At 39.6% G+C, this 26,933-nt stretch overlaps 2 protein-coding genes across 2 annotated transcripts in view; one reads left to right on the forward strand and one right to left on the reverse strand.

The window, feature by feature from the left end:
- LOC124255790 (katanin p60 ATPase-containing subunit A-like 2) overlaps window positions 1–10,984 on the reverse strand; it is a 40,613-nt gene extending 29,629 nt beyond the window's left edge. The window contains exons 1-6 of the mRNA XM_046689712.1: window positions 10,860–10,984; window positions 8,368–8,438; window positions 7,692–7,858; window positions 6,673–6,681; window positions 3,508–3,544; window positions 2,880–3,174 (exon numbers count right to left, since the gene is read on the reverse strand). Of these exons, the coding sequence (XP_046545668.1) occupies window positions 2,880–3,174; window positions 3,508–3,544; window positions 6,673–6,681; window positions 7,692–7,858; window positions 8,368–8,438; window positions 10,860–10,913 (633 nt within the window). The 5' untranslated portion in view covers window positions 10,914–10,984. The remainder of the gene's footprint in view (window positions 1–2,879; window positions 3,175–3,507; window positions 3,545–6,672; window positions 6,682–7,691; window positions 7,859–8,367; window positions 8,439–10,859) is intronic.
- Window positions 10,985–11,175: 191 nt separating this feature from the next.
- LOC124255832 lies at window positions 11,176–26,659 on the forward strand. The gene is made up of 2 exons (XM_046689770.1): window positions 11,176–11,261; window positions 24,406–26,659. Exon 2 carries the CDS (start codon window positions 24,457–24,459, stop codon window positions 26,218–26,220), a length of 1,764 nt encoding a protein of 587 aa, XP_046545726.1. The 5' UTR covers window positions 11,176–11,261; window positions 24,406–24,456; the 3' UTR covers window positions 26,221–26,659.
- Window positions 26,660–26,933: the final 274 nt, after the last annotated feature.

Raw genomic sequence — 26,933 nt, forward strand, 5'->3', positions numbered from 1 at the left:
GTGAATCACTTCGGTCAGGTGAACCCATTCGATTACATGAATCAGTTCGGTCAGGTGAACCCATTCGAGTAAGTGAAACAGTTCGGTCAGGTGAACCCATTCGATTATGTGAAGCAGTTCAGTCAGGTGAACCCATTCGATCACGTGAAGCAGTTCGGTCAGGTGAACCCATTCGAGTACGTGAATCAGTTCGGTCAGGTGAACCCATTCGATCACGTGAATCAGTTCGGTCAGGTGAACCCATTCGATCACGTGAATCAGTTCGGTCAGGTGAACCCATTCGATTACGGTCTGGTGAGCCGGCTCGGCAGGGTGAACCGGCTCGGCAAAGTGAGCCGGCTCGGGAATGTGAACCGGTTCTTCCTGGTGAACCCGTTGGATTACGTGAATCAGTTCGGTCAGGTGAGCTGGTTCGGCTGAGTGAACTCAATCGACCTTTGGCTGCACGGCTAGGTGGTGAAACGAATCGCGGTGGGTATCGGTTGGGACTGGTACATTGGAAGGACGACAAGAGCTCGAGCGTGAACGAGATCTAGAACGACTCCTCCCAGCAGTAGAAGAACGCATTCGAACCTTCGCACCAGATGGTGACTCAACTCATGTAGGTGAATTGTTTCGGTGGGATGAAACCGTAGGAATAGGAGAACGGTTACGTTCCAATGATGAATGCTTGAACTTAGAAGTTCTCGAAGTCTGTGAACGTTCCGAAGAAACGGATCTACGAGATAAGGTAGATCGCAGGTCTTGCGTAGAGGAAATATCAGTCATTACCACCCTTGCATGCCCATGAGAACTTAAACTAGGTGAGGGAAGCGCCCTAAAAAGCCTTTTAACGTTCTCAGACAAATAGGAATCCGACGAAGCGTCCATAAAATCCTCGTCAAGAGAGACGGGCGATTTAGAACGGTGAGCAGGGAGGGTGGGGCGATCTAAACATTGTTTCTTAGCGGGAGATGGACCAAACCCCGCAGAAGCATTCCTAGCCCTATCTGCCAAACGTCTGGCACAAACATGTTTGTAAGAATTAAAAGCCTCATTAGACAGTCCTGAACACTTAGGACAACGTGTGTCCCAATCACAACAACCCACACAATCAACACATGACGTGTGTGGGTCCCAAGCTGAAAAGACTTTATTACAACGGGCGCAAAACTTTCGTTTACTGGCTTGAACAGGCTTATCCATTTTGAGCAATTCTCAGACGAAAACATTTCCATGTCCACTCTGTGGAGCAACAAGAAAGAGAATGAGTATGTGAGGTGATCACTTGGGTGAGGACTTCACATGCCTCGTGCTTTCACGGACTAGTGACCATGGCTGAGGCAGGAAGGCAGGCACAGCACGGGGACAGGGACAAGGTAGGCCTGGAGCAAAGTTTTAAGTCGTTTCCACTCATGGACGAATGAAGAGAGAGAGGTGCAAGTCGTGAGATAGGATAAGTTTAAAAATAAAGTCATTTCCAGGAAAATGCCTGGCTACAATAGGCCACGAGTTGGAATTGACAATGTCAACATATTTAACTGCATTAATGTTACCATCCACAGCCACAAGCGTTCCTACACCGTAAAATGTAAACCCCAGATCATAACTTTGACCTTACGTCCAGTTGGTGGACATACACATTCTGGCCTATACTTTTTGTCATGCTTTTCTCCACAAATAAATTCTTTTATTTTCACCAATTGAGAAAATAACAGTTCGCCAAAAGTTCTCAACAGTTGTGTTTCTCATTTTACGACACCAAATTCTCTGTTTTTTCGATTTACGTCTTTCACCACCATTTTCTTTTTTGCAATGCATCTAAAATAACCATTTGTTTGCAAAACATGTTGTACAGTTCATGTGGACACAGACACTGCTTTACCAGTGTTAAATTCACTTGTAATGTCCTTCAAAGTCTTTCTACGATTCTTTTTTGTGATCTGCAAAATAGCGGCACAATCCCAGTCATCCAGTAATTTTTCTCTTTGGACAACCACGATGATTTATGACTGAGCCTGTCGTTTGAAACTTCTTCAAAATAGATTGAACAGTAGGCCTGGCTATGTCTAATAATTCACCAATTTTCCAAAAACACTTGATGCATTCTGATATAATTTTACAATACTTTCCTTCACGCCACTTGCTAATTCTTGCTTTTTTGCCCCATTGACTAAACGTGGATGTGTAGTCAATGTAAACAAGCAGACGACACTTCCACAGGATCACGTGACAAAGTTTGTGTCAAGGGAGATAATCTCAAAGAGGGTCATTTCTACTGGTGCTGTAACGCTTTTTTACGGGTGCCTCAATGATTACCAATACAACACGTCACGCTATGGAACCCAGAAGTGTCCGAATATACTTGGCACAAGTCTGTACATGTACAGATATGAAAATAGAATGTGACATAACTTTTTTAAGTTTCCAACATCTGAACTGCTCTGTAATCTTCAACAAGTTTAATTCATGTCCAAGATATTTTTATGGATTAAACTTCTTTATAATTTCCCTCGATGCGTTTGAGACCATTCCAGGTCCCTTCATCCAGATCACCTGATGAAGGGACCTGGAATGGTCTCGAAACGTGATGAAGGGACCTGGAATGGTCTCGAAACGTCGTGAGGAAAATTATGAAGAAGTTTAATCCATAAAAATATCTTGGACATCAATGTACAACTTCTAAATGCCACTGAAAGACATCAAGTTTAATTCAGGTGAGCTAAAAATTCAAATTAACTTTGCTGATAAATTTGAACTCTGTTGTTCTGTAAACCACACTACAATAACATTTAACTTCTTTCAGAGGCATTGTCCATATAATACTGGTTCTCTAGAAGACAGCATCCCTAACTTTTCACACACAAGAATCATAGCTTCAAGGAACAAAGTCACCTCACCTTCCCTCTCTGAAATGCCTTATGCGGACTCTCAACTGGTGTATTGTCATGGGAAGTCATGCCTGTCACTGTGAGCCCTTGTAAGGCCAACCCTGCTATGTCTCCATTAGCACATGCCCCATTACTGTGTGGATGGCCATTTTGTGCTATTGCAGCTGATGGTGGTTTCCGTGTACCAGACACAGTCCTCCTGGTCTTGGCTGACTGAGGACGGTTGGAGCCTGATGCTTGGGGTGGGCTGGGTTGACGCTGTCCCTGAGGGATCTTTGGTAAAGATGGGGTTGTGGATTTCACACTGAAACATACCACTCTGAAGTTGTAACATGTTTGACAATCTGATGATAATACATAATCTTTCAGCACATAGCATTCAGTTGTCTGAAATGTACATGGCCTCTAGTCAAAATCCCTTGTTAAATATATCTTGGTCTTGAAAACAAAGTTCATAACCATTCATATATTGGGACTAAAACCTACTGATAGGTATCTAAAGATGTGTTTGGCACAGAAAAAAACTTAAACTTGATAGGTCATATTAGCACAGAAGAAGCTATCTGTCTCAGACATGTTACATCCTGGATTCATGAAAAGGTCAGATGTTCTGGTTGAATAATGATGTGATTATTACCTGTTTGCACGATTAAGCTTTCCTCTTCTTTCTCCAGCTAGATGAAAGAAAAGCGCACACTTCAATGTCAATAGGTAAAGTGAACAGACATCAAGGAAAAACGGAATTTCTTCTGGGTCAATTTAGTTTTCAGTTAACCAGTTTATCTTTATATTTAATGTCCAAAACCATACCCATGTCAAACAGTTGTATCTGTCAGCATGGTGGGGCAACACTACTGACTGTAGTATTTAACTGTTTAACACTAGATGTGTACAAGCTTTAATGAACAAAATACCGGGATACACTGTGAAAGAGTAATAACAGACATTCTGCTCCAGAAATCCCATACAACCAGCTAGTGCTCCATCAAACACTGTCATTACACATGTTCCCTGAGTTACAAAGATGTATTTTATTGTGTAACATTTAGACCTATCTCGTATTCATGGAAAACTCTCCACATGGTAACTTAGAGATCAGGGTTGTACTGTCAGCAAGGATAAATATTCATACAAGCAAGGGAGTGAAATATACGTCAGCAGTGTTCCAACCATACCACAATGGCCTGTTAAACATGGGTTGAAATCATCTCTGTACCATGTAAACCAATGACTGACAGTACTGGCAACGATCCAAAACACTATTGCCACCGCATTAGTGTTCACACACAACCTGACCACCTGCTAACATACTTTTTGAAGGCTGTTATGACAAGAAGACTGACAAGCATGAGGTACGAGGGCCCTGTTCTGACTCTGGATCCTCATCAAAATCACATTCCCATGGGTTGTTGGTTGGTTGGGTTGTAGCTTAATGCCGCACTCAGCTTAATGCCGCATATTCCAGCTATATGGCAGTGGTCTGTAAATAATCGGGTCGGGACCTGACAATCCAATGATCAACAGCATGAGCATCAATCTACGCAATTGGTGCTCATGATGTTGATCACTGGATTGTCTGGTCATCCCGATTCCGTTTATCACCTGAGACTCTTATGACAAGCATGGCTGAAGACCAATTTTGAACCCAGATCTTCATGGATCCTATCTAATTTTATTTGTATATCTGTTGCTGTATGATGCAAGGCAGGGCCTGATGATCAACACCACAGTCTGTGAAAGATGTCTTTATTACAAGTATTTTTTAAGGTTTAAGGATTAAATATCTTCCAAAATGGGCATGTATTCATGGCCTAATGATAAATGCTGAAGCAATGTGTGCTGAATGCTCTTGAGTGTCAAGTGTAGAGTTGTGACGATATATCGTTGTATCAATTATTGTGATACTTTTTCTGACAATAAATATATCGATACTTTTTTCTGTATCGTGATATGTATCGTTGACCTTTAAATTGTGAATTTTCACCAGAAATTGACGGTTATGTCAAAATTTACACTGTTTCTTGTTATCAAGATACACTTTTTAAAGAAAATAACTAAAGATAGCATATCGTGATATGCATCGTATCAAATCATATCGTTCTATGATATCGCGATACGTATCGGATCGTAAAATTTCTGTATCGTCACACCTCTAGTCAAGTGCACTAAAACATGTGAAGGCCAATCTTTGTGATAGCATTGATAATGGGATATTGCATATGGGGATAAAAATATCTCTATATCGAGTATATTCCACATTGTCACCTCCATCATCTAGTATATCTTTTGTGTCTCCTCTATCATCGAGTATATTTCACATTGTCACCTCCATCATCTAGTATACTTCTTGTGTCTTCTCTATCATCGAGTATATTTCACATTGTCACCTCCATCATCTAGTATATTTCTTGTGTCTCCTCTATCATCTAGTATATTTCAGGTGTCACCTTCATCATGTATTTTAGCACGACATTGTGTGATACTTAATTCTCATTGGCTGAGAGCTCATGAAAACCGTACTTAAATGGCAGTTTAAGGACCGTTGATTAAAGTGACCGATTCACCGCGTATGAATACATTGAACTCGTTGACCCTTTTGTTTGTAAACAAACATGTCGGACATCGGCGATTTCTACCTCGGCAGCCTCTGTGATGTTTTTGAAGTAAAAAGCAAATGGTTTGAAGAAGAATTATACCATCAACTTGTATATTTCAGATGCCTCTTCTACCATCAAGCATATTTCAGATGCCTCCTTTATCATATAGTATATTTCTTGTGTTTTCTCTATCTTCTAGTATATTTCACGTGTCACCTTCATCATCTAGTATATGTATTGTGTCACATTCAACATCTGGTATATTTATGTGTCGATTCATCATAGCTTATATTTCAGGTGTCACTCTCATTATCTAGTATATTTCAAGTGCAACCTCCATCATCTGGTGTATTTCATGTGCAACCTCCATCATCTAGTGTATTTCAAGTGCAACCTCATCATCTGGTGTATTTCATGTGCAAACTTCATCATCTAGTGTATTTCAAGTGCAACCTCCATCATCTAGTGTATTTCATGTGCAACCTCCATCATCTGGTGTATTTCAAGTGCAACCTCCATCATCTAGTGTATTTCATGTGCAACCTCCATCATCTAGTGTATTTCATGTGCAACCTCCATCATCTAGTGTATTTCATGTGCAACCTCCATCATCTAGTGTATTTCAAGTGCAACCTCATCATCTAGTGTATTTCATGTGCAAACTTCATCATCTAGTGTATTTCATGTGCAACCTCCATCATCTGGTGTATTTCAAGTGCAACCTCATCATCTAGTGTATTTCATGTGCAACCTCCATCATCTGGTGTATTTCATGTGCAACCTCAATGATCTAGTGTATTTCATGTGCAACCTAAATGATCTAGTGTATTTCATGTGCAACCTCAATGATCTAAGTATATATCAGGCATCACCTCCATCTAGTATATTTCATGCCATCTCAGTTGTGTAGCATATTTTCTCTTTGTTTCCTGCATGTATCATATGTGTTAAGAACAATCAACAAAAACAACAAAATCACATGCCCAGTGAATCACATGCATCAACAGTGTTAGCTATTGTTCACCTCAAACTTTACCATGCTAGCTCCTTCACAACTCTTCCTTTACTGTATTAATACCATGCAAATTCCTGCAAGATTTTGTGAACAGTGAACAAGCTGATTATATCATGTTCTATGAGAAGCGGATCACAACAACCATGCTGGGTGAAATATACAAAAAGCAACGTGCAACTGACAACTCTACCTTGGTAGCCTGTGAGGAAGGAAGAAACAAACAAAGTGAGAACATGGGGAGACAAGCATGCAAATAATGATGTTGGGTCAACTATCACAGTACAGCAAACATGCACTGTAGTTCACCTCACAATATTGTATGGCTACTTGAACACTACATACTGATAATACTGAGAATTTTCTGATCTTAAACAATGTGTTTACTTTTGAACGTGAACGGAATCACTCAGAACATTATCTCTAACACATGTAGTGGAAAGCACAAAAACATCTGCTCTTAATCAACTTGAATACATGGTTGTTTGGTCCAAGTGAACAAACCTTAGTAAAAGATCAACATCTCATGGCAAGTGTTATTCAGTGTGTGCAGTAACATGTACTTATCAAACGATGTGCCAAGAGGGAGATACAATATGAAAGAGTGACTTTCTCCTCTAACTTCACTTCCTTCATTTGCGTTGATCATTTTTATACAGTTACATCTTGCAAAGGAAAAAATAATGTTGAACACATTTACTAGCCCAAATAATGACAAACCGAAAGGATACCCCTAAAAAAAAGGCTACATTAACAGATAAAGTCTGAAATTCTACCATGTCTACTAGCCCTCACATTAGTTTGACATAATATGAACAGACCGCAAGGTTCCATCCCTTTAACAGAGAATATGATTTGTATCGATTCCTGATAACGTATATTATTAAAACAGACATTCTGAATAACTGAACAAATTTTCTGTGTCCTTACATGATTAACTACACAATTTAACCATGTAACCAGCAAGGAAACTGTTCTAGCTTCCTTAAGTTCCTATGACAATATGAGTGTGGACATGGTCTAACTGACTGCTACCAATATAGGGCTTCAACGAGTCCATCCCTGAAGGATGATCATTAAGCTCAGTTGCTGCCAGTATCCACATGATGTAAGTTGTAACTGTCTATCAAGCAGTTCAAAGGATACATGACGTAGGGCAGTTAGCTAATGCTCAAAATGCAAAATCTCCACCATAGTCATTTTGTAACTTACCACTTTGGGTGAGCTTTTTTGTCACCTTGGGATATCTGGCAAACTTGACAAAGTAGTAGGACTCATACTCCATAAGTATAGTCTCCAGATCAATATTGTCACACACTTCATATCGGCTCAGATCAATGTTTGTTTCCTTCCCTAGTGACTGGGCAGACTCCAAATATCTGTAAATCAATGCTGGAGAATCCATATCAATAACACCTACCATCAAAGAAATCATTCCAACCAATCATATTGATATTGTCGTGTAATATTATGTATCAATACCACTACATCATTGTCAGAAAACATGCGTTTTGGCATAAGTTTTTAGTTTGATTTGTACCTGTAACCCTACAGACTAAAACAAGCTGATCTTACTACACCAAAGGAAATTTTACTTTACTTGGACCAGTGGCTAAAATCAGAAACAGTATCCATACAGTTTGCCTTCCTAGCTGCACTGAAAAAATGCAGGTTTGGGGACTCTTTTTATAATCCAGGGATTGACCTTTATCTTGTAATGAACATCTTCTATATTTAAATTTTGGAAAAAAGGAACCATGCATCAAACTTCATATTTCAGCTGAGAACAGCCTTCCTTTAACGGATGACAGGAAAATATACAGCATTATATAACATTCACTATGATCTAAGTTTTCAATCACAGTGGCATTTATCCAAGGTATCTTACCCTTCTTCAGACAGGTAATGCAGGACAAGGATGAGCAGATTCTTCTTCCTTGTATCAGTTTTTACTTCATCCTACAAATGAATATCATCAGTAATTAGAGCACGCATGCCATCAGCATCACTGGGATGATTAGGTCCTACAAGATTACCATTAACCAAATCAGAGCAGAAAATAAGAACTGAAAATGATACCATGTGTTATACACTACCCCTAACTAAAATCAAAACATGTAGAAGAATGTCGAAATGCTTAACATGTTTAACACAACTCCCTAACCTTAAAATACACATGTATCAATTTTGGGTTTCAAATAGGTTCATATTCTATAATGTTTTAAACAGTGATATACAGTGTGGCCTGCACAATCTCATCAAAAGAGACTTGAGAAAGAAAGCTGACAACATTAACTCCACCAAAGACCTTCAGCGCGATATCAGTGGTGATCTAGGAATCACTTCTCAAGCGTACATTCAGAACCTCTATAGGTAAATTCCACATTGGATTCTGATAGTCTATATCTCCAAAGGATATATTGCCAAGTATTAGGTTAGTGGATTTAATATTTGACCTTCAGCGAGCAAGTATGACAAGTGCAAATATACTTCCAGGTTCGTGACGTCACACAGATGTTTGCTAACTTATGGCACATCAATGTATATCCTATGGATATTTTTCAGATCTGGTGGAGTCATAGACAGAATGTGAAAACAAATAGGATACTGCTTCATAATTCAGTGACTATAAGTGCCTTCTGGCATCTAATATTCTGAATCCTTTGTTCATAAAAAGTTGGGGGAAAACTAAAATCATTGGTGGTTCAATTTGGGAAAGGAAAGGCCATTCTACATGTGTTAGATAGCTAAAGGTATCACAATTGTTTTGATAATAGCAAAGAAATTATGTTGGTCACACTGCATATAAATGCATACCCCATCCCTACGATAAACTGCAATCACATATTTGAATATATTTCTTGATTTCTTTCAACCATTAACTTAAAACAAAATACAAACAGATCTTGTCAAAAAATATAAACTCATGAATATCTGTTTTCCCCAAATACTTGAATGGTAGTCAGACATGTCAACAAAATTTTCCAGGAAAACTCACTGCCTAGTTTTGTGATGCTGATAGAAGTAGGTTCCACTCAGTCTCTACACAATCATACATTCCAATACAATATAAAACCAGAAACCCACTTCACATAAATGAAATAGTAAATAATGGAGACATAACACTTTTAAGGAAAACAACTTCATAACTGGAACTTGCTCTTTCATCAAGTGAACACTTTCATCAGGCTACCAATATGTAATGTCTCTATTACTTCATCCATTGTAACCACAGAAAAACACCCATCAATATGAGAGAATTTATAAACATTTGCAGTTGAAGGGTCTTAATTCGGGTTCATAATCAATTACAGATGAAGAAAGAAGGCATGACATAATATTGTGGTACACTTTGAACAACATGAAACAACATTGAAATAAAACTGTGAGACTATATTCAAGCCATTACCCATCACTAGTTTTATGTTAAAGTTATGAGAACCAGTTTACATACCAAACACCCATCAATATGAGAGAATTTATAAACATTTGCAGTTGAAGGGTCTTAATTCGGGTTCATAATCAATTACAGATGAAGAAAGAAGGCATGACATAATATTGTGGTACACTTTGAACAACATGAAACAACATTGAAATAAAACTGTGAGACTATATTCAAGCCATTACCCATCACTAGTTTTATGTTAAAGTTATGAGAACCAGTTTACATACCATAAGTGAGAGGGTTGTTTTTATATCTGAAAGCACAGACCATGCTCGTGGTCTGGCAGTCATGCGAATGAGTGACCCCCTCTCAGGCTATTCACTTCAGTAGTACTACTTCTTTAAACGTGAATCCAAAATGTGAAAGTGACAGAAAGCAGTATTCCTTTTGACCAAATATTTGATACACATTTCAACAGCTGCAGCTGATAAACAAATTAATTATAACAATAAAATAATAGTATCTTAACGCTACTAACAATGTAATATCTTCTTTGATGGGCATTTAGAAGCTGAGTTGATGAAGAATGATGGCAATTTTTATGGATATACAACTTCTTTTATTCTGTGAAGGGCGACGTTTCGACATAGATTCTAATGTCCTTGTCAAGTAAGTGACAATGTAATAGTGAAACTCCCACGGACGTTATTTACTGCATAGTTACTGCAATGTTTTACACGACGATGCCCATGTTTATATCGCTAAAACCTGGTCTTTTACAACAGATTTCGTAACCTTTTTTCTTAAAAATATAAGATGTAGATCATAAAAGATTACCATGACTATATCCTGAGTAATGTCACGGTGAAATATAACATAAATATCATTTGATTTTATTCGTGCATTTACTTTATCAGCTGATCGTGATTTTTTTCAAAACTAATGTATCATTAGACAACACCGACGAAAGAGCAGCATGAACATCAGACACTCACTGCTTCTCTAGCCTGATTAGCAGTCCGAATGGCTTGATAACTCAGCTCTGACATATCGCATTCCGGCAAACTATCAAAAATGTCTTATAGATGATGAGGGCTGCTCGTCGCGAAGCTATACAAACATGGCCGCCGGCGAGATCTCGCGAGTGCGTTTCGCGAGATTTGTGTTATACTTTATGTTATTTTTCTTAACAAGGGATGCATTAGAAATATTGATACACCGGTCTGCAATATGATGATAATTATACTCAAGGGGATATCGAATAAACTTATAAAGAAAATTATTACGGTTGATACTGAAACTGAGATTTGATGCGCACCTGCGAAGCGAAGCATCAGTACAACAGATATAAATATTGCTCGCTCAGTTACGATTAGCTTTTCTTTATTATTTTATGAGTAAGTATGTGTAGCTGTATTATTTGACGTTTTCATTACTTTCCAAAGTGTATTCTTCAAGTTTGTTCTATAAATCCTGATAAACTGACCAGAATACTGACAGAACGTGTGACAAGAAAATTGGTTTTCATGAAAATTTGAAATAGTATACCCATTTATGCGAACAGACGCGAAAATGTATATGAAGAACAAAAATAGTACCCTATTGATTGAACATACTTTCTGTATTTTACAAGAATGTAGTTTTTATTTAAATGACAAAAGCAGATGATGTTATTTTTTTTTAAGATTTAAGGGTCTGTCTTTGTTGGCTCTTGGATTCATATTAAAATATCCAACCTTTCTAGTGACATAATGGCCCAAGGATTATTATTGACTTTGCAAGTAACTGCTAGACATACTTTTTGAGAACTGTTCAAAATGTAGTCTGGGTTCTTTAATACTAGTACATCATGACTTGGTTGATAGCATGTCAGTGTAAACCAATAACATGGATTGTTGTTTATTATGTCAATCAGGGACAATGGGGTAGCATAGTGGTTAAAGCATTTTCTTGAATAGGTATGTTTTCTTGTATGTGTGAAGCCCATTTCTGGTGACCCCTGCTGTGATCTTGCCGAAATAATGCTAAAAGCAGCGTAAAACTGAACTCAGTCACTCATTATGTCAATCACAGGATTATCTGATCCAGATTCAATTTATAAACAAACCCCAGTTATTTGGCTGGAATATTGCCAAGAGCAGCTGTAACAATCATACCATCAAGCTTATCTCGAATATCGTGGATAAGGGTTTAACACAAGGGTGGGAAAAGTTTGGGTAGCTAATGGTACAATATAGAGCCATAGACAAATCACAACATAAAATATCAGTTTTTTGTCATTTTGATTAAACCTCTCTGATTAACACTGCAGATACTCTACAATAATCAAAATTAAATTCAAACATTTTTATCATGTACATTGTTAGAACTATATTATTAGCTTGAAAATGAAGGGGTGCTTGCCATAATCCCAATGTAATATTTTACAAATTCTGGGAATCACTAGATTGAAATACTAAAGCATCAAACCTCATGTACTGCTTGCTTTCAAACGGTTATAATTAATCCATTCAAGTTCAATGAAAAAGGCAGGGCACAACAGAAATGGAATATGTATGACCTCAATGCCCTCTAACCTCGCACCTAATTCCACTGAAATTATTTTAAAGCATGAATGTATTGGCCTTTACTGTACTGAAGTTGTGAATGTGTAAAAATTAACAAAATTAAATGTGAAAGTTACCGTTTCAGGTTAATAAAATGTTCTTTCATTGCAATTGCTGCTTATATTTCATCAGTAAAATGACTAAATCATGGGTGCACATGGGATGCAAAATACATAGCCTTTCCCTTAAATAAAAGATTTGGCTGTAGTGGACATAATATATTTTGGAAAAATGCAATAAGAAAAGATTCATGCAGATTTTTCTTTTCTGACAAATATTGACTTGCTTGCACTTAACATGTTTTGAGTTAGCTTTATGGTGTCTAATGTAGAGCATAGTTCCTTGTTTAGAAAAATTGTTTCAATGGTTCCAGGGTTATGGACCAACCTAAACATACATGGCTTGACATTCTGCATATCCAACTTATGAAATCTTAAATAGCTTGCATGTTGCTGGCATTTATTATTACATGTTTGTCTGTATGTCCGTACATATAACCAAGAGGATCCTCCACATCCCATTTGGCCATGCTCCCTTTCACCTGTTGGATCACAGACATTCACAGTGGTCTATAGTTTGACTGGTAGTTGTAGAATGTAAAGCTATGCCACATTTGCAGTTGAAGTTGAATTTGTTTTGTGGGTGAATCCATAACCCTGAGTCCATGTCAGTGTCCCTTATGTTAGAAGTGACATCAGCCCAAGGACAAACCTCATCTACCTTTGACTTTCCGCTGGTCAGTGCAGCAGCAGGGATATGTCTGCCCTTGTTTAATTACCTAAGGCTATCAGTGGGTGCTGGTTCATGGTTATGGTAAGCAGTTTGATATTCCATATATTTTATTGCTAGCATGATCATGTATTAACATTTTCATACCTTTCAGTATCCTGTCTCTCAAGGTAACTAAGTGTTGACACAAATTTAGGCAGTTAACTCATAAATGCACTGAGGCACAATGTCTGCCTAGTTCTTTGACAATACTATTGAAAACCATAAAGAAACTCCATTGTGAAGCAAACATATTTATTTCTTTACACATCTGTATGGACCACTGAATATCCTTTAGCATCATGTAAGATGTGTTAGACATTTACTGTCACAGTTTCACTCTATTGACCAGTGTCCAGACCAGTGTCATTGTCTTTTCCAGAACTATGCAGATATTGTCTTAAGGCTGGGTAGTGGTTTATCTGATTTGATCAGAAATTTAGTTAACTTGACCATAAGATCAATTGAGTTGAGCTTATATCATGATGTGTATAGACTGTACCCATGCTCTCATGTGTAACAATACAGCTGTAATATGTTCTTCATGTATGTGCCAGTCAAGCTGGTCTGTCTTAATATCTTTGAACCGCATTATTTTCCTTTCCACCCAACTCTGTCTCTAATGCAAAAGCCCTAAATGAACCATGTCTAGATTTTCCTCAGAATCTGCCAACTTTCAGTGGCTCCTTTGCAATTTCAGTAGAGTTAATTGTTTCTATGCAAGTTGTACTGCTGGATGAAATATACTGATGGATGATATGCTGAGAGTATTTTGGTGTTTCTATCCAAGTTGTACTGCTGGATGAAATATACTGATGGATGATATGCTGAGAGTATTTTGGTGTTTCTATCCAAGTTGTACTGCTGGATGAAATATACTGATGGATGATATGCTTAGAGTATTTTGGTGTTTCTATTCAAGTTGTACTGCTGGATGAAATATACTGATGGATGATATGCTAAGAGTATTTTGGTGTTTCTATCCAAGTTGTACTGATGGATGAAATATACTGATGGATGATATGCTTAGAGTATTTTGGTGTTTCTATCCAAGTTGTACTGCTGGATGAAATATACTGATGGATGATATGCTAAGAGTATTTTGGTGTTTCTATCCAAGTTGTACTGCTGGATGAAATATACTGATGGATGATATGCTTAGAGTATTTTGGTGTTTCTATCCAAGTTGTACTGCTGGATTAAATATACTGATGGATGATATGCTGAGAGTATTTTGGTGTTTCTATTCAAGTTGTACTGCTGGATGAAATATACTGATGGATGATATGCTTAGAGTATTTTGGTGTTTCTATCCAAGTTGTACTGCTGGATGAAATATACTGATGGATGATATGCTTAGAGTATTTTGGTGTTTCTATCCAAGTTGTACTGCTGGATGAAATATACTGATGGATGATATGCTTAGAGTATTTTGGTGTTTCTATCCAAGTTGTACTGCTGGATGAAATATACTGATGGATGATATGCTTGAGAGTATTTTGGTGTTTCTATCAAGTTGTACTGCTGGATGAAATATACTGATGGATGATATGCTTAGAGTATTTTGGTGTTTCTATCCAAGTTGTACTGCTGGATTAAATATACTGATGGATGATATGCTGAGAGTATTTTGGTGTTTGTGGTATTGTCAGCACCATACCAGTGCTCACAGATTTCACCATCACAACTTTGGCGTTCTTCCCACCATGCGAATCCCCACATGGGTACAATGTTTGAAGCCCATTTCTGGTGTCCCCGCCATGATGTTGCTGGAATATTGCTAAAAGCGGCGTAAAACCAAAACTCAGTCAGGCAGTCTTCCCACCATGCCCTGAAATGCTTTTCAAAATGGTGTTGAACTTATAATATGTAAGCTTATGTTTGTTACAGTAATTCTTTTGCTTCATCTTCATCCTTGTGTGACATTTTGAGTCATGGGGAACATTTTCAGAGCTTTGTTGCTATATATTTCCCAAAGGTAGTTACAGCTGATTTTTCTTGAATGCAGTCTCAATGAAATCAGATCTTTACTTCCATTTAATGCCTCTTTACATGAAGAGGCGGTGGGGTAGCCTAATGGTTAAAGCGTCAGACCAGGTTCGATTCCCCACATGGGTACAATGTGTGAAGCCCATTTCTGATATCCCCCGCCGTGATATTGCTGGAATATTGCTAAAAGCGACATAAAGCCATACTCACTCAATCACTCACTCACTCACTCTTCACGTGACAATCTCAAAAGCCATCCACCAAATCTAAATGAAGAATGTATGTGTGTTTTTAAAATTCAAATTCGGCTTATAAAAAGTCCTGTGAAAAGTTTCAGTGCAATACATACCTTGTGAGGAAACCTTGAAAAGAATAAAGGATCACTTTGAATTTCATGTGTTCCCGTATTCGTTTCCATGAGTATATAAATATTGAATTTGTGCGTTGTTTAACCAATCAAATGCTGTCTTTCTAAATAGTAGGGTTGTTATGATTCACTCAAATATTTGGTGAATTGAACTGTAACCATTTATGTTTTGAGTTTGTTATTCATGATCATTAGAATCAAATATTCAAGAATTTTTTTAAATGAGTGTTTTACATTAATTTGAGTGGGGTTTTTTTTTATCAAAAAAGACATATGCAAAAAATGAATGTATCCAAGCTAGGCAGGATAATAGCCAAGACTGTGTGTCTACTTTGAAAGTAATCTGGTTATTGATCATTGTCATGATATGTTAACACTCTCAACATGTTTTTACACGTCAAAGAGGTTTTTATCCCCCGCAACGCGTTTTGTGGGGGGTATTAAAATGGACTCCGTACATGGATCTGGTGGTGTACTGGTGCCTTTTAGTAGTTTTGGAATTCTGAATTAAATATTTTTGGCGTTTCCATGGCAACAAGTTCGACTTTGACTGAAATTAGTGGTAGTGCTCTTTTCCGGAGCAGAACTCTAAAACCGTTCAATGTTTCTTCACCAAACTTGGCACATAGATTGGTCTGGTGGTGTGCTGGTGCCTTTTGGTAGTTTTGGAATTCTGAATTAAATATTTTTGGCGTTTCCATGGCAACAAGTTCGACTTTGACTGAAATTAGTGGTAGTGCTCTTTTCCGGAGCAGAACTCTAAAACCGTTCAATGTTTCTTCACCAAACTTGGCACATAGATTGGTCTGGTGGTGTGCTGGTGCCTTTTGGTAGTTTTGAAATTCTGAATACAATAAGTTTGACTTAGCCTGAAATTGGTGATAGTGCTGCTTTCTGGATTAGAACTTTAAGAACCTTTCAATACTCTCCTTCCACTTTTCTATATACACACCTACATATTTGACATAATCATAACTCGTAGACATAATCATGAAAAGTATTTTGCCATTGCGGGGGATATTGATGACTTTGTCTTCTTGTTGGTTATTGTTTCACTTAAGCTATTGAATAATATATCAAGTGCTGATTTGTTATTGTCTTCATTACCCAACATTCATATTCATACCCAATATTCATCATATGTTTCAAATTCACCTCATATGCGATTCATTGTTGTCCAACTGAAGAGCTATATTTTTTATGGTTTCAAAATTTCACAGAACACAATGTTCCTTTGATGATATATTGTATAGGTGCAGATCCAGTTTTGCTAAGAAACATCAGTATGTATAAAATAATCACAGCATTGAAAGTTTCTGGAAATAGAAATCACACATGATGCTCTGAATGTTTCACTCATGTTTATTGAGAACAGTGGAGGCACTGTCAGATCTTCATCCTCAGAGCTATTATGTCAGAGAAGGGGAAAACAGATATGGTGTTAATGAGATTATATTAAATATATGGAACAACTTGTCAATAATCTCACTCACTTGCAAAATAATTAGGAGGGAATGAGATTATATTAAACATATGGAACGACTTGTTAATAATCTCACTTGCTTTCAAAATAATTTTGAGGGGCGATTCCCCACATGGGTACAATATGCAGTGTGCAAAATAGACACTGGCCCGCTAGCCCGTCACTAGTAATCGATTTGGGCCAATAACTATCCACAGTCACTGGCCCGACTGACTAGTGAATTTTCATGGGATCATTTTGTAAATATATCACTCTCTCAGACTTGTTAAGTTATAATACACTTTTAAATCATGCAAGATTATGACCTGATGAAAATGTTCATCATATTAGCAGCTTAGTGATGAAAACCTTGTTGACATTCAAATTTCCGGGCTAGTGAATTATTTTGTGGGTTAGTAACTTTCATGCATGGCTAGCCCGACTGGCTATCAAAATTTCAGAACTATTTCGCACACTGACAATATGTGAAGTCCATTTCTGGTGTCCCCAGGAGCGATATAGCTGGAATATTGCTAAAAGCGGCATAAAACCATACTCACTCACTTAAAACAACTACGTACCTTCCTACACAGTGTCATCACCAATCAACTCATTTGCAAGATGGGTGTTGCTATGAAGTTTGTTTTGACTATCATACACTGATTTCAATGAGGACTGACAGTATTTACCAAACCCTTATGTTATGTATTGAAGATCCTTAAGGCAAATGTTTTGATATTGTTGTGACTGATCTTCAATGTTAAGCCCAAGGTTGCAGTTGATATCTAAACTGCCTACTGAGTTTGATCCTCCACTGGCTGGTCATCCTGTCAAAGGAGATACAGTAGGACTGGTCGGCCAGGAGATTCATACATTGTCAAAGGAGATACAGTAGGGCTGGCCAGCTGGGAATTCATACATTGTCAAAGGAAATACAGTAGGACTGGTCGGCTAGGAGTTTCATACATTGTGAAAGGAGATACAGTAGGACTGGTCGGCTAGGAGTTTCATACATTGTCAAAGGAGATACAGTAGGACTGGTCAGATGGGAGTTTCATACATTGTCAAAGGAGATACAGTAGGACTGGTCGGCTGGGAGTTTCATACGTTATCAAAGGAGATACAGTAGGACTGGTCGGCTGGGAGTTTCATACATTGTCAAGGGAGATATAGTAGATCTGGTCGGCTGGGAGTTTCATACATTATCAAAGGAGATACAGTAGGACTGGTCGGCTGGGAGTTTCATACATTGTGAAAGGAGATATAGTAGGACTGGTCGGCTAGGAGTTTCATAAATTGTCAAAGGAGATACAGTAGGACTGGTCGGCTGGGAGTTTCATACATTGTGAAAGGAGATACAGTAGGACTGGTCGGCTAGGAGTTTCATACGTTATCAAAGGAGATATAGTAGGACTGGTCGGCTGGGAGTTTCATACATTGTCAAAGGAGATATAGTAGGACTGGTCGGCTGGGAGTTTCATACATTGTCAAAGGAGATACAGTAGGACTGGTCAGCTAGGAGTTTCATACGTTATCAAAGGAGATACAGTAGGACTGGTCGGCTGGGAGTTTCATACATTGTGAAAGGAGATACAGTAGGACTGGTCGGCTAGGAGTTTCATACATTATCAAAGGAGATATAGTAGGACTGGTCGGCTGGGAGTTTCATACATTGTCAAAGGAGATATAGTTGGACTGGTCGGCTGGGAGTTTCATACATTGTCAAAGGAGATACAGTAGGACTGGTCGGCTGGGAGTTTCATACATTGTCAAAGGAGATACAGTAGGACTGGTCGGCTAGGAGTTTCATACATTGTCAAAGGAGATACAGTAGGACTGGTTGGCTGGGAGTTTCATACATTGTCAAAGGAGATATAGTAGGACTGGTCGGCTGGGAGTTTCATACATTGTCAAAGGAGATACAGTAGGACTGGTTGGCTGGGAGTTTCATACATTGTGAAAGGAGATACAGTAGGACTGGTTGGCTGGGAGTTTCATACATTGTCAAAGGAGATACAGTAGGACTGGTCGGCTGGGAGTTTCATACATTGTCAAGGAGATATAGTAGGACTGGTCAGCTGGGAGTTTCATACATTGTGAAAGGAGATACAGTAGGACTGGTCGGCTGGGAGTTTCATACATTGTCAAAGGAGATACAGTAGGACTGGTCGGCTGGGAGTTTCATACATTGTCAAAGGAGATACAGTAGGACTGGTCGGCTGGGAGTTTCATACATTATCAAAGGAGATATAGTAGGACTGGTCGGCTGGGAGTTTCATACATTGTCAAAGGAGATATAGTAGGACTGGTCGGCTGGGAGTTTCATACATTGTCAAAGGAGATACAGTAGGACTGGTCGGCTGGGAGTTTCATACATTGTCAAAGGAGATACAGTAGGACTGGTTGGCTGGGAGTTTCATACATTGGACTGTGAAAGGAGACTGTAGATCAGTGGCTGGGAGTTTCATACATTGTCAAAGGAGATATAGTAGGACTGGTCGGCTGGGAGTTTCATACATTGTCAAAGGAGATACAGTAGGACTGGTCGGCTGGGAGTTTCATACATTGTCAAGGAGATATAGTTGGACTGGTCAGCTGGGAGTTTCATACATTGTGAAAGGAGATACAGTAGGACTGGTCGGCTGGGAGTTTCATACATTGTCAAAGGAGATATAGTTGGACTGGTCGGCTGGGAGTTTCATACATTGTCAAAGGAGATATAGTAGGACTGGTCGGCTGGGAGTTTCATACATTGTCAAAGGAGATATAGTAGGACTGGTCGGCTGGGAGTTTCATACATTGTCAAAGGAGATACAGTAGGACTGGTTGGCTGGGAGTTTCATACATTGTCAAAGGAGATACAGTAGGACTGGTTGGCTGGGAGTTTCATACATTGTGAAAGGAGATACAGTAGGACTGGTCGGCTGGGAGTTTCATACATTGTCAAAGGAGATATAGTTGGACTGGTCGGCTGGGAGTTTCATACATTGTCAAAGGAGATACAGTAGGACTGGTCAAAGGGCTGGGAGTTTCATACATTGTAGGAGATGTCAACTGAGATACAGTAGGACTGGTCGGCTAGAGGACTTCATAGGAGTTTCACATTATCAAAGGAGATACAGTAGGACTGGTTGGCTGGGAGTTTCATACATTGTGTACAGTAGGCTGGGAGTTTCATACATGTCAAAGGAGATATAGTAGGACTGGTCGGCTGGGAGTTTCATACATTGTCAAAGGAGATACAGTAGGACTGGATACAGTAGGACTGAGCTGGGAGTTTCATACATTGTGAAAGGAGATACAGTAGGACTGGTTGGCTGGGAGTTTCATACATTGTCAAAAGGATATAGTAGGACTGGTTGGCTGGGAGTTTCATACATTGTCAAAGGAGATATAGTTGGACTGGTCAGCTGGGAGTTTCATACATTGTCAAAGGAGATACAGTAGGACTGGTCGGCTGGGAGTTTCATACATTGTCAAAGGAGATACAGTAGGACTGGTCGGCTGGGAGTTTCATACATTGTCAAAGGAGATATAGTTGGACTGGTCGGCTGGGAGTTTCATACATTGTCAAAGGAGATACAGTAGGACTGGTTGGCTGGGAGTTTCATACATTGTCAAAGGAGATATAGTAGGACTGGTCGGCTGGGAGTTTCATCAAAGGACATTGTCAAAGGAGATACAGTAGGACTGGTTGGCTGGGAGTTTCATACATTGTCAAAGGAGATACAGTAGGACTGGTTGGCTGGGAGTTTCATACATTGTGAAAGGAGATATAGTAGGACTGGTCGGCTGGGAGTTTCATACATTGTCAAAGGAGATATAGTAGGACTGGTCGGCTGGGAGTTTCATACATTGTCAAAGGAGATACAGTAGGACTGGTCGGCTGGGAGTTTCATACATTGTCAAAGGAGATATAGTTGGACTGGTTGGCTGGGAGTTTCATACATTGTGAAAGGAGATACAGTAGGACTGGTCGGCTGGGAGTTTCATACATTGTCAAAGGAGATATAGTTGGACTGGTCGGCTGGGAGTTTCATACATTGTCAAAGGAGATACAGTAGGACTGGTCGGCTGGGAGTTTCATACATTGTCAAAGGAGATATAGTAGGACTGGTCGGCTGGGAGTTTCATACATTGTCAAAGGAGATACAGTAGGACTGGTTGGCTGGGAGTTTCATACATTGTCAAAGGAGATACAGTAGGACTGGTTGGCTGGGAGTTTCATACATTGTCAAAGGAGATATAGTAGGACTGGTCGGCTGGGAGTTTCATACATTGTCAAAGGAGATATAGTAGGACTGGTCGGCTGGGAGTTTCATACATTGTCAAAGGAGATACAGTAGGACTGGTTGGCTGGGAGTTTCATACATTGTCAAAGGAGATATAGTAGGACTGGTCATAGCTGGGAGTTTCATACATTGTCAAAGGAGATACAGTAGGACTGGTCGGCTGGGAGTTTCATACATTGTCAAAGGAGATACAGTAGGACTGGTCGGCTGGGAGTTTCATACATTGTCAAAGGAGATATAGTAGGACTGGTTGGCTGGGAGTTTCATACATTGTCAAAGGAGATACAGTAGGACTGGTTGGCTGGGAGTTTCATACATTGTCAAAGGAGATATAGTAGGACTGGTCGGCTGGGAGTTTCATACATTGTCAAAGGAGATACAGTAGGACTGGTTGGCTGGGAGTTTCATACATTGTGAAAGGAGATACAGTAGGACTGGTTGGCTGGGAGTTTCATACATTGTCAGAGGAGATACAGTAGGACTGGTCGGCTGGGAGTTTCATACATTGTCAAAGGAGATACAGTAGGACTGGTCGGCTGGGAGTTTCATACATTGTCAGAGGAGATACAGTAGGACTGGTTGGCTGGGAGTTTCATACATTGTCAAAGGAGATACAGTAGGACTGGTTGGCTGGGAGTTTTCATACATTGTCAAGGAGATATAGTTGGACTGGCCAGCTGGGAGTTTCATACATTGTGAAAGGAGATACAGTAGGACTGGTTGGCAGATGGGAGTTTCATACATTATCAAAGGAGATATAGTAGGACTAGGACTGTCGGCTGGGAGTTTCATACATTATCAAAGGAGATACAGTAGGACTGGTCGGCTGGGAGTTTCATACATTGTCAAAGGGAGAAGTTGGACTGGTCGGCTGGGAGTTTCATACATTATCAAAGGAGATACAGTAGGACTGGTCGGCTGGGAGTTTCATACATTGTCAAAGGAGATATAGTAGGACTGGTCGGGTTGGGGCTGGGAGTTTCATACATTGTCAAAGGAGATATAGTAGGACTGGTCGGCTAGGAGTTTCATACATTGTCAAAGGAGATACAGTAGGACTGGTCAGCTGGGAGTTTCATACATTGTCAAAGGAGATATAGTAGGACTGGTCGGCTGGGAGTTTCATACATTGTCAAAGGAGATACAGTAGGACTGGTCAGATGGGAGTTTCATACATTGTCAAAGGAGATATAGTAGGACTGGTCGGCTGGGAGTTTCATACATTGTCAAAGGAGATACAGTAGGACTGGTCGGCTAGGAGTTTCATACATTATCAAAGGAGATACAGTAGGACTGGTCGGCTGGGAGTTTCATACATTGTCAAAGGAGATACAGTAGCACTGGTTGGCTGGGAGTTTCATACATTGTCAAAGGAGATATAGTAGGACTGGTTGGCTGGGAGTTTCATACATTGTCAAAGGAGATATAGTAGGACTGGTCGGCTGGGAGTTTCATACATTGTGAAAGGAGATACAGCAGGACTGGTCGGCTAGGAGTTTCATACATTATCAAAGGAGATACAGTAGGACTGGTTGGCTGGGAGTTTCATACATTGTGAAAGGAGATACAGTAGGACTGGTTGGCTGGGAGTTTCATACATTGTGAAAGGAGATATAGTAGGACTGGTCGGCTGGGAGTTTCATACATTGTCAAAGGAGATACAGTAGGACTGGTCAGATGGGAGTTTCATACATTATCAAAGGAGATATAGTAGGACTGGTCGGCTGGGAGTTTCATACATTGTCAAAGGAGATATAGTAGGACTGGTCGGCTGGGAGTTTCATAAATTGTCAAAGGAGATATAGTAGGACTGGTCGGCTGGGAGTTTCATACATTGTCAAAGGAGATATAGTAGGACTGGTCGGCTGGGAGTTTCATACATTGTCAAAGGAGATATAGTTGGACTGGTCGGCTGGGAGTTTCATACATTGTCAAAGGAGATACAGTATGACTGGTCGGCTAGGAGTTTCATACGTTATCAAAGGAGATACAGTAGGACTGGTCGGCTAGGAGTTTCATACATTATCAAAGGAGATACAGTAGGACTGGTTGCTTCGGAGTTTCATACATTGTCAAAGGAGAGACAGTAGGACTGGTTGGCTGGGAGTTTCATACATTGTGAAAGGAGATATAGTAGGACTGGTCGGCTAGGAGTTTCATACATTGTCAAAGGAGATATAGTAGGACTGGTCGGCTAGGAGTTTCATACATTGTCAAAGGAGATACAGTAGGACTGGTCGGCTGGGAGTTTCATACATTGTCAGAGGAGATACAGTAGGACTGGTCAGATGGGAGTTTCATACATTGTCAAAGGAGATAGAGTAGGACTGGTCAGCTGGGAGTTTCATACATTGTCAAAGGAGATACAGTAGGACTGGTCGGCTGGGAGTTTCATACATTGTCAAAGGAGATACAGTAGGACTGGTCGGCTGGGAGTTTCATACATTGTCAAAGGAGATACAGTAGGACTGGTCGGCTAGGAGTTTCATACATTGTCAAAGGAGATACAGTAGGACTGGTCGGCTGGGAGTTTCATACATTGTCAAAGGAGATACAGTAGGACTGGTCAGATGGGAGTTTCATACATTGTCAAAGGAGATACAGTAGGACTGGTCGGCTGGGAGTTTCTTACATTGTCAAAGGAGATACAGTAGGACTGGTCGGCTGGGAGTTTCATACCTTGTCAAAGGAGATAGAGTAGGACTGGTTGGCTGGGAGTTTCATACATTGTCAAAGGAGGGTCTCCATGTTAAAACTTCACATGGTTTGTGGTGGACTAGCAATATGACTGTAAGATGTCTGGACCAACACAAGCAGTCATACACATACTTGCATGCACATTGATATGTAAGTGCAGTTATCTTGAACATGACACTAAAACCCATTTCACTTTACCTTTAATCATTGGTATGAAGTTTGGACTATCTTTGTTTTTCAGTGTATGATGATTTCTTTCAAGAGTCGCAACTTGCAAAATTAAAACACTCATGGCACCTTTGAATAATAGAGTTTTTCCACCAATGTGATAGAGAATTATTTTTATGAACTTTTTTGCAGGGGCAGTTACATGGAAGACGTAGGTGTTTCCTGTGCCCAAGTCTGAAGGGAATGATGGAAAATGTACCCACATCACAAGAAGGCACCTTAGCCCAGGATTTGCCCTATGTTGTGCAGTCCTGTTCAATGAGGCACTCCAAAGGCCAAGCCAGTGGCAGGCAGGAAGGCAGCACTGAAGCCAGTGGGGATGGAACTTCCTTGAATATGAATATTTCCGAAGCTGAACCCCCTTTGAAAAAGGCCAGATACTGTGACGTAATAGAGGGGTTTAACCGTGCCACTCATACTCAAGAAATGCCAAGTGGTGAGAAATTTCTAAGAGGGGGAGTCCGAGTCCCGAAAGCTGGTGTGGGTGGTGTAGAAAACTCTTCTGGCTCAAGATGTACTTTAGAGCCACTTAAACTTCAACATACAGAATCTGATGTGGTCATGGTAAACTGTACTAGTGATAAAACAGTAACTGCGGGTGATGATATGGGTAATCAAGAACTTGCAAGGACTCCTCTGTCAGGGCTCTGTCATAGTTCCTCAATGATTGCTCAACAATCTGACCATGGGGATTCTTCCATGTCATATCCTAATGGAAGTGGGAGCACTGATACCACTGATGTTTCAGATGATGACATTACAGATGCATCCAACCTGGTCTTGTCAGTTATCAAGACTAAGGTAGATATTCAAACAATGAAGTTGTGTTTGCAGCATAATGCAGAGTCACGTTCCAACCGCCTTTCAACAGCTGCTCCATCAGTTCAAGGGGCAGTAACTGATGCCTGCTCATCGGTAGATGGCAGTTTAAATTTAGGAAGTCTAGATATACAACCATCTACCTCTTCTGGATCTATCTCAGGACACTGTATCAATAGTATGGCAGATGTAGAGGAGCCTTCTGCTGGAGCATCCCAAGGTCAGTCAGGACAGAGTCTAGTACCTAGAAGAAGTCCACAGAGTAGAAACACCTGTATTTGTAACAATGTTCATTGTCGCATGTGTAATGTGCGGAGACAAGCCCAACTTTTCAATCCACCAAATGTTCCTGATAGTCCAGATCAAGGTGCAGGTCACCTTGAACATTGGCAAGACCAACACACAGCCAAGGCTATTGTTGATAATGCCATAAACAGAACTATTGAAGAAATGGTCATAGCTCCAGATCCACCAAATGTCCATCTGAGAAGAGCAGATTTTGAAAATGAAGGTGTTCTTCTAGCTATCAGAGATCAAGGTCTATCTGTCAGAAATCAGCAACCTATTCAGACTTTGCATGATCGACTAGAACCTGTTATCAATCAGCTAACTCAAGCCTCTGAACTTGTCTTTGCTAGGAATATTGAACAGTCTAGAACAACCCCAACAATCGAGCGACAATCAGAAGATACATCATACCAGAATTCTGTTGTGCACACTCACACAACACCAGAATCCTCTTCTCCACTTGGTTCTGCATTAGATACAGATGAAGACTGTCAGCATGATTATAATGGAAGCTGTAACTCAGATGTTGAGTTTAGAGCATCAGTTGAGGGAAAGCAGGAGTCTTCTGTTTCCAATCTAATCAATGCTGACACTGTGGCATATGGTCCCGGAGCTGAGAAGAACAACATTATCAGTGAGAAACATTCCCATGTTACATCTATAGCCAAGGATTCCAAAGAAGATGCTGGTTGTATTCAGATGGACCAAGTGAGTGTTGAGGCTGATGTCCCCTGTGAATTGTTTGGGGAGATGTCTTCAAATGGAACTGTCATTGATTTTGCTGTAGATGCTGCTATTGCCACATCTGGTTTGAAAGCGAAACAGAATGAAAGCATTTGATATGAAAATGTTTTGATTTACTACACATGTTTCCTGCATGACATGTACTCTGATTACAGCACTTGTTTGACTTAGATTCGATTCAGTCACTGCCTTCAACAAAACCAACTTGACCTTGGATTGCTTGATGTTTATTGAATAACTTCAGTTAGGAATTGTGTCTGAAGATGCCTCATGTGACTTTGTGTGTATATTTGATTCTAGAAATATTTTGATGCTATATTGATCTCTCATACTGTCAAAGTCTCAATACTTACACACTGGATATAGTGCCTTTAGTGATGTTACCAAAGTTTTGTAAGGTTGCTTTTGAGAGGTTTCAAGTTGCTGGTAGAAAGTATCTGTGCCTATGTCAACATATGCATGGTCTTAACGTCCAACTTTGTTATTTGTATGCTCACAAATTGTGTGTTTATTGACATTAAAATATGCAGGAAGATGTTGGTGTGATGTTTTATGTATGTGTCAGAGATGACACATAGGACATGTTCAAATCATTACCAGGAAGTAGATGGACTTCAAAATGGAAACTGCTGTTTCTAAAGGAGGTTGTGCGGTCAGTATGTCCCCTTCATCTTGTGCTGTTCTTTGCTGTTCTCATCTTTGAAGTTTTTACTGTCACAGTGATGTCGCCACATGCTAACACTGTCATGTTAGAAATTAATACACGTACTTTAATTGAAACGTGATAACTTTTTAGCTTGGAATGTACT

Source organism: Haliotis rubra, unplaced genomic scaffold (genome assembly GCF_003918875.1).
Source record: "Haliotis rubra isolate DU_JTF1 unplaced genomic scaffold, ASM391887v1 Scf61, whole genome shotgun sequence".
NCBI classification, from domain to species: Eukaryota; Metazoa; Mollusca; class Gastropoda; order Lepetellida; family Haliotidae; genus Haliotis; species Haliotis rubra.

Bases quoted from the DNA above. Each gene is read 5' to 3' on its own strand.
- LOC124255832 (XM_046689770.1), top strand. From the start codon at position 24,457: ATGATGGAAAATGTACCCACATCACAAGAAGGCACCTTAGCCCAGGAT.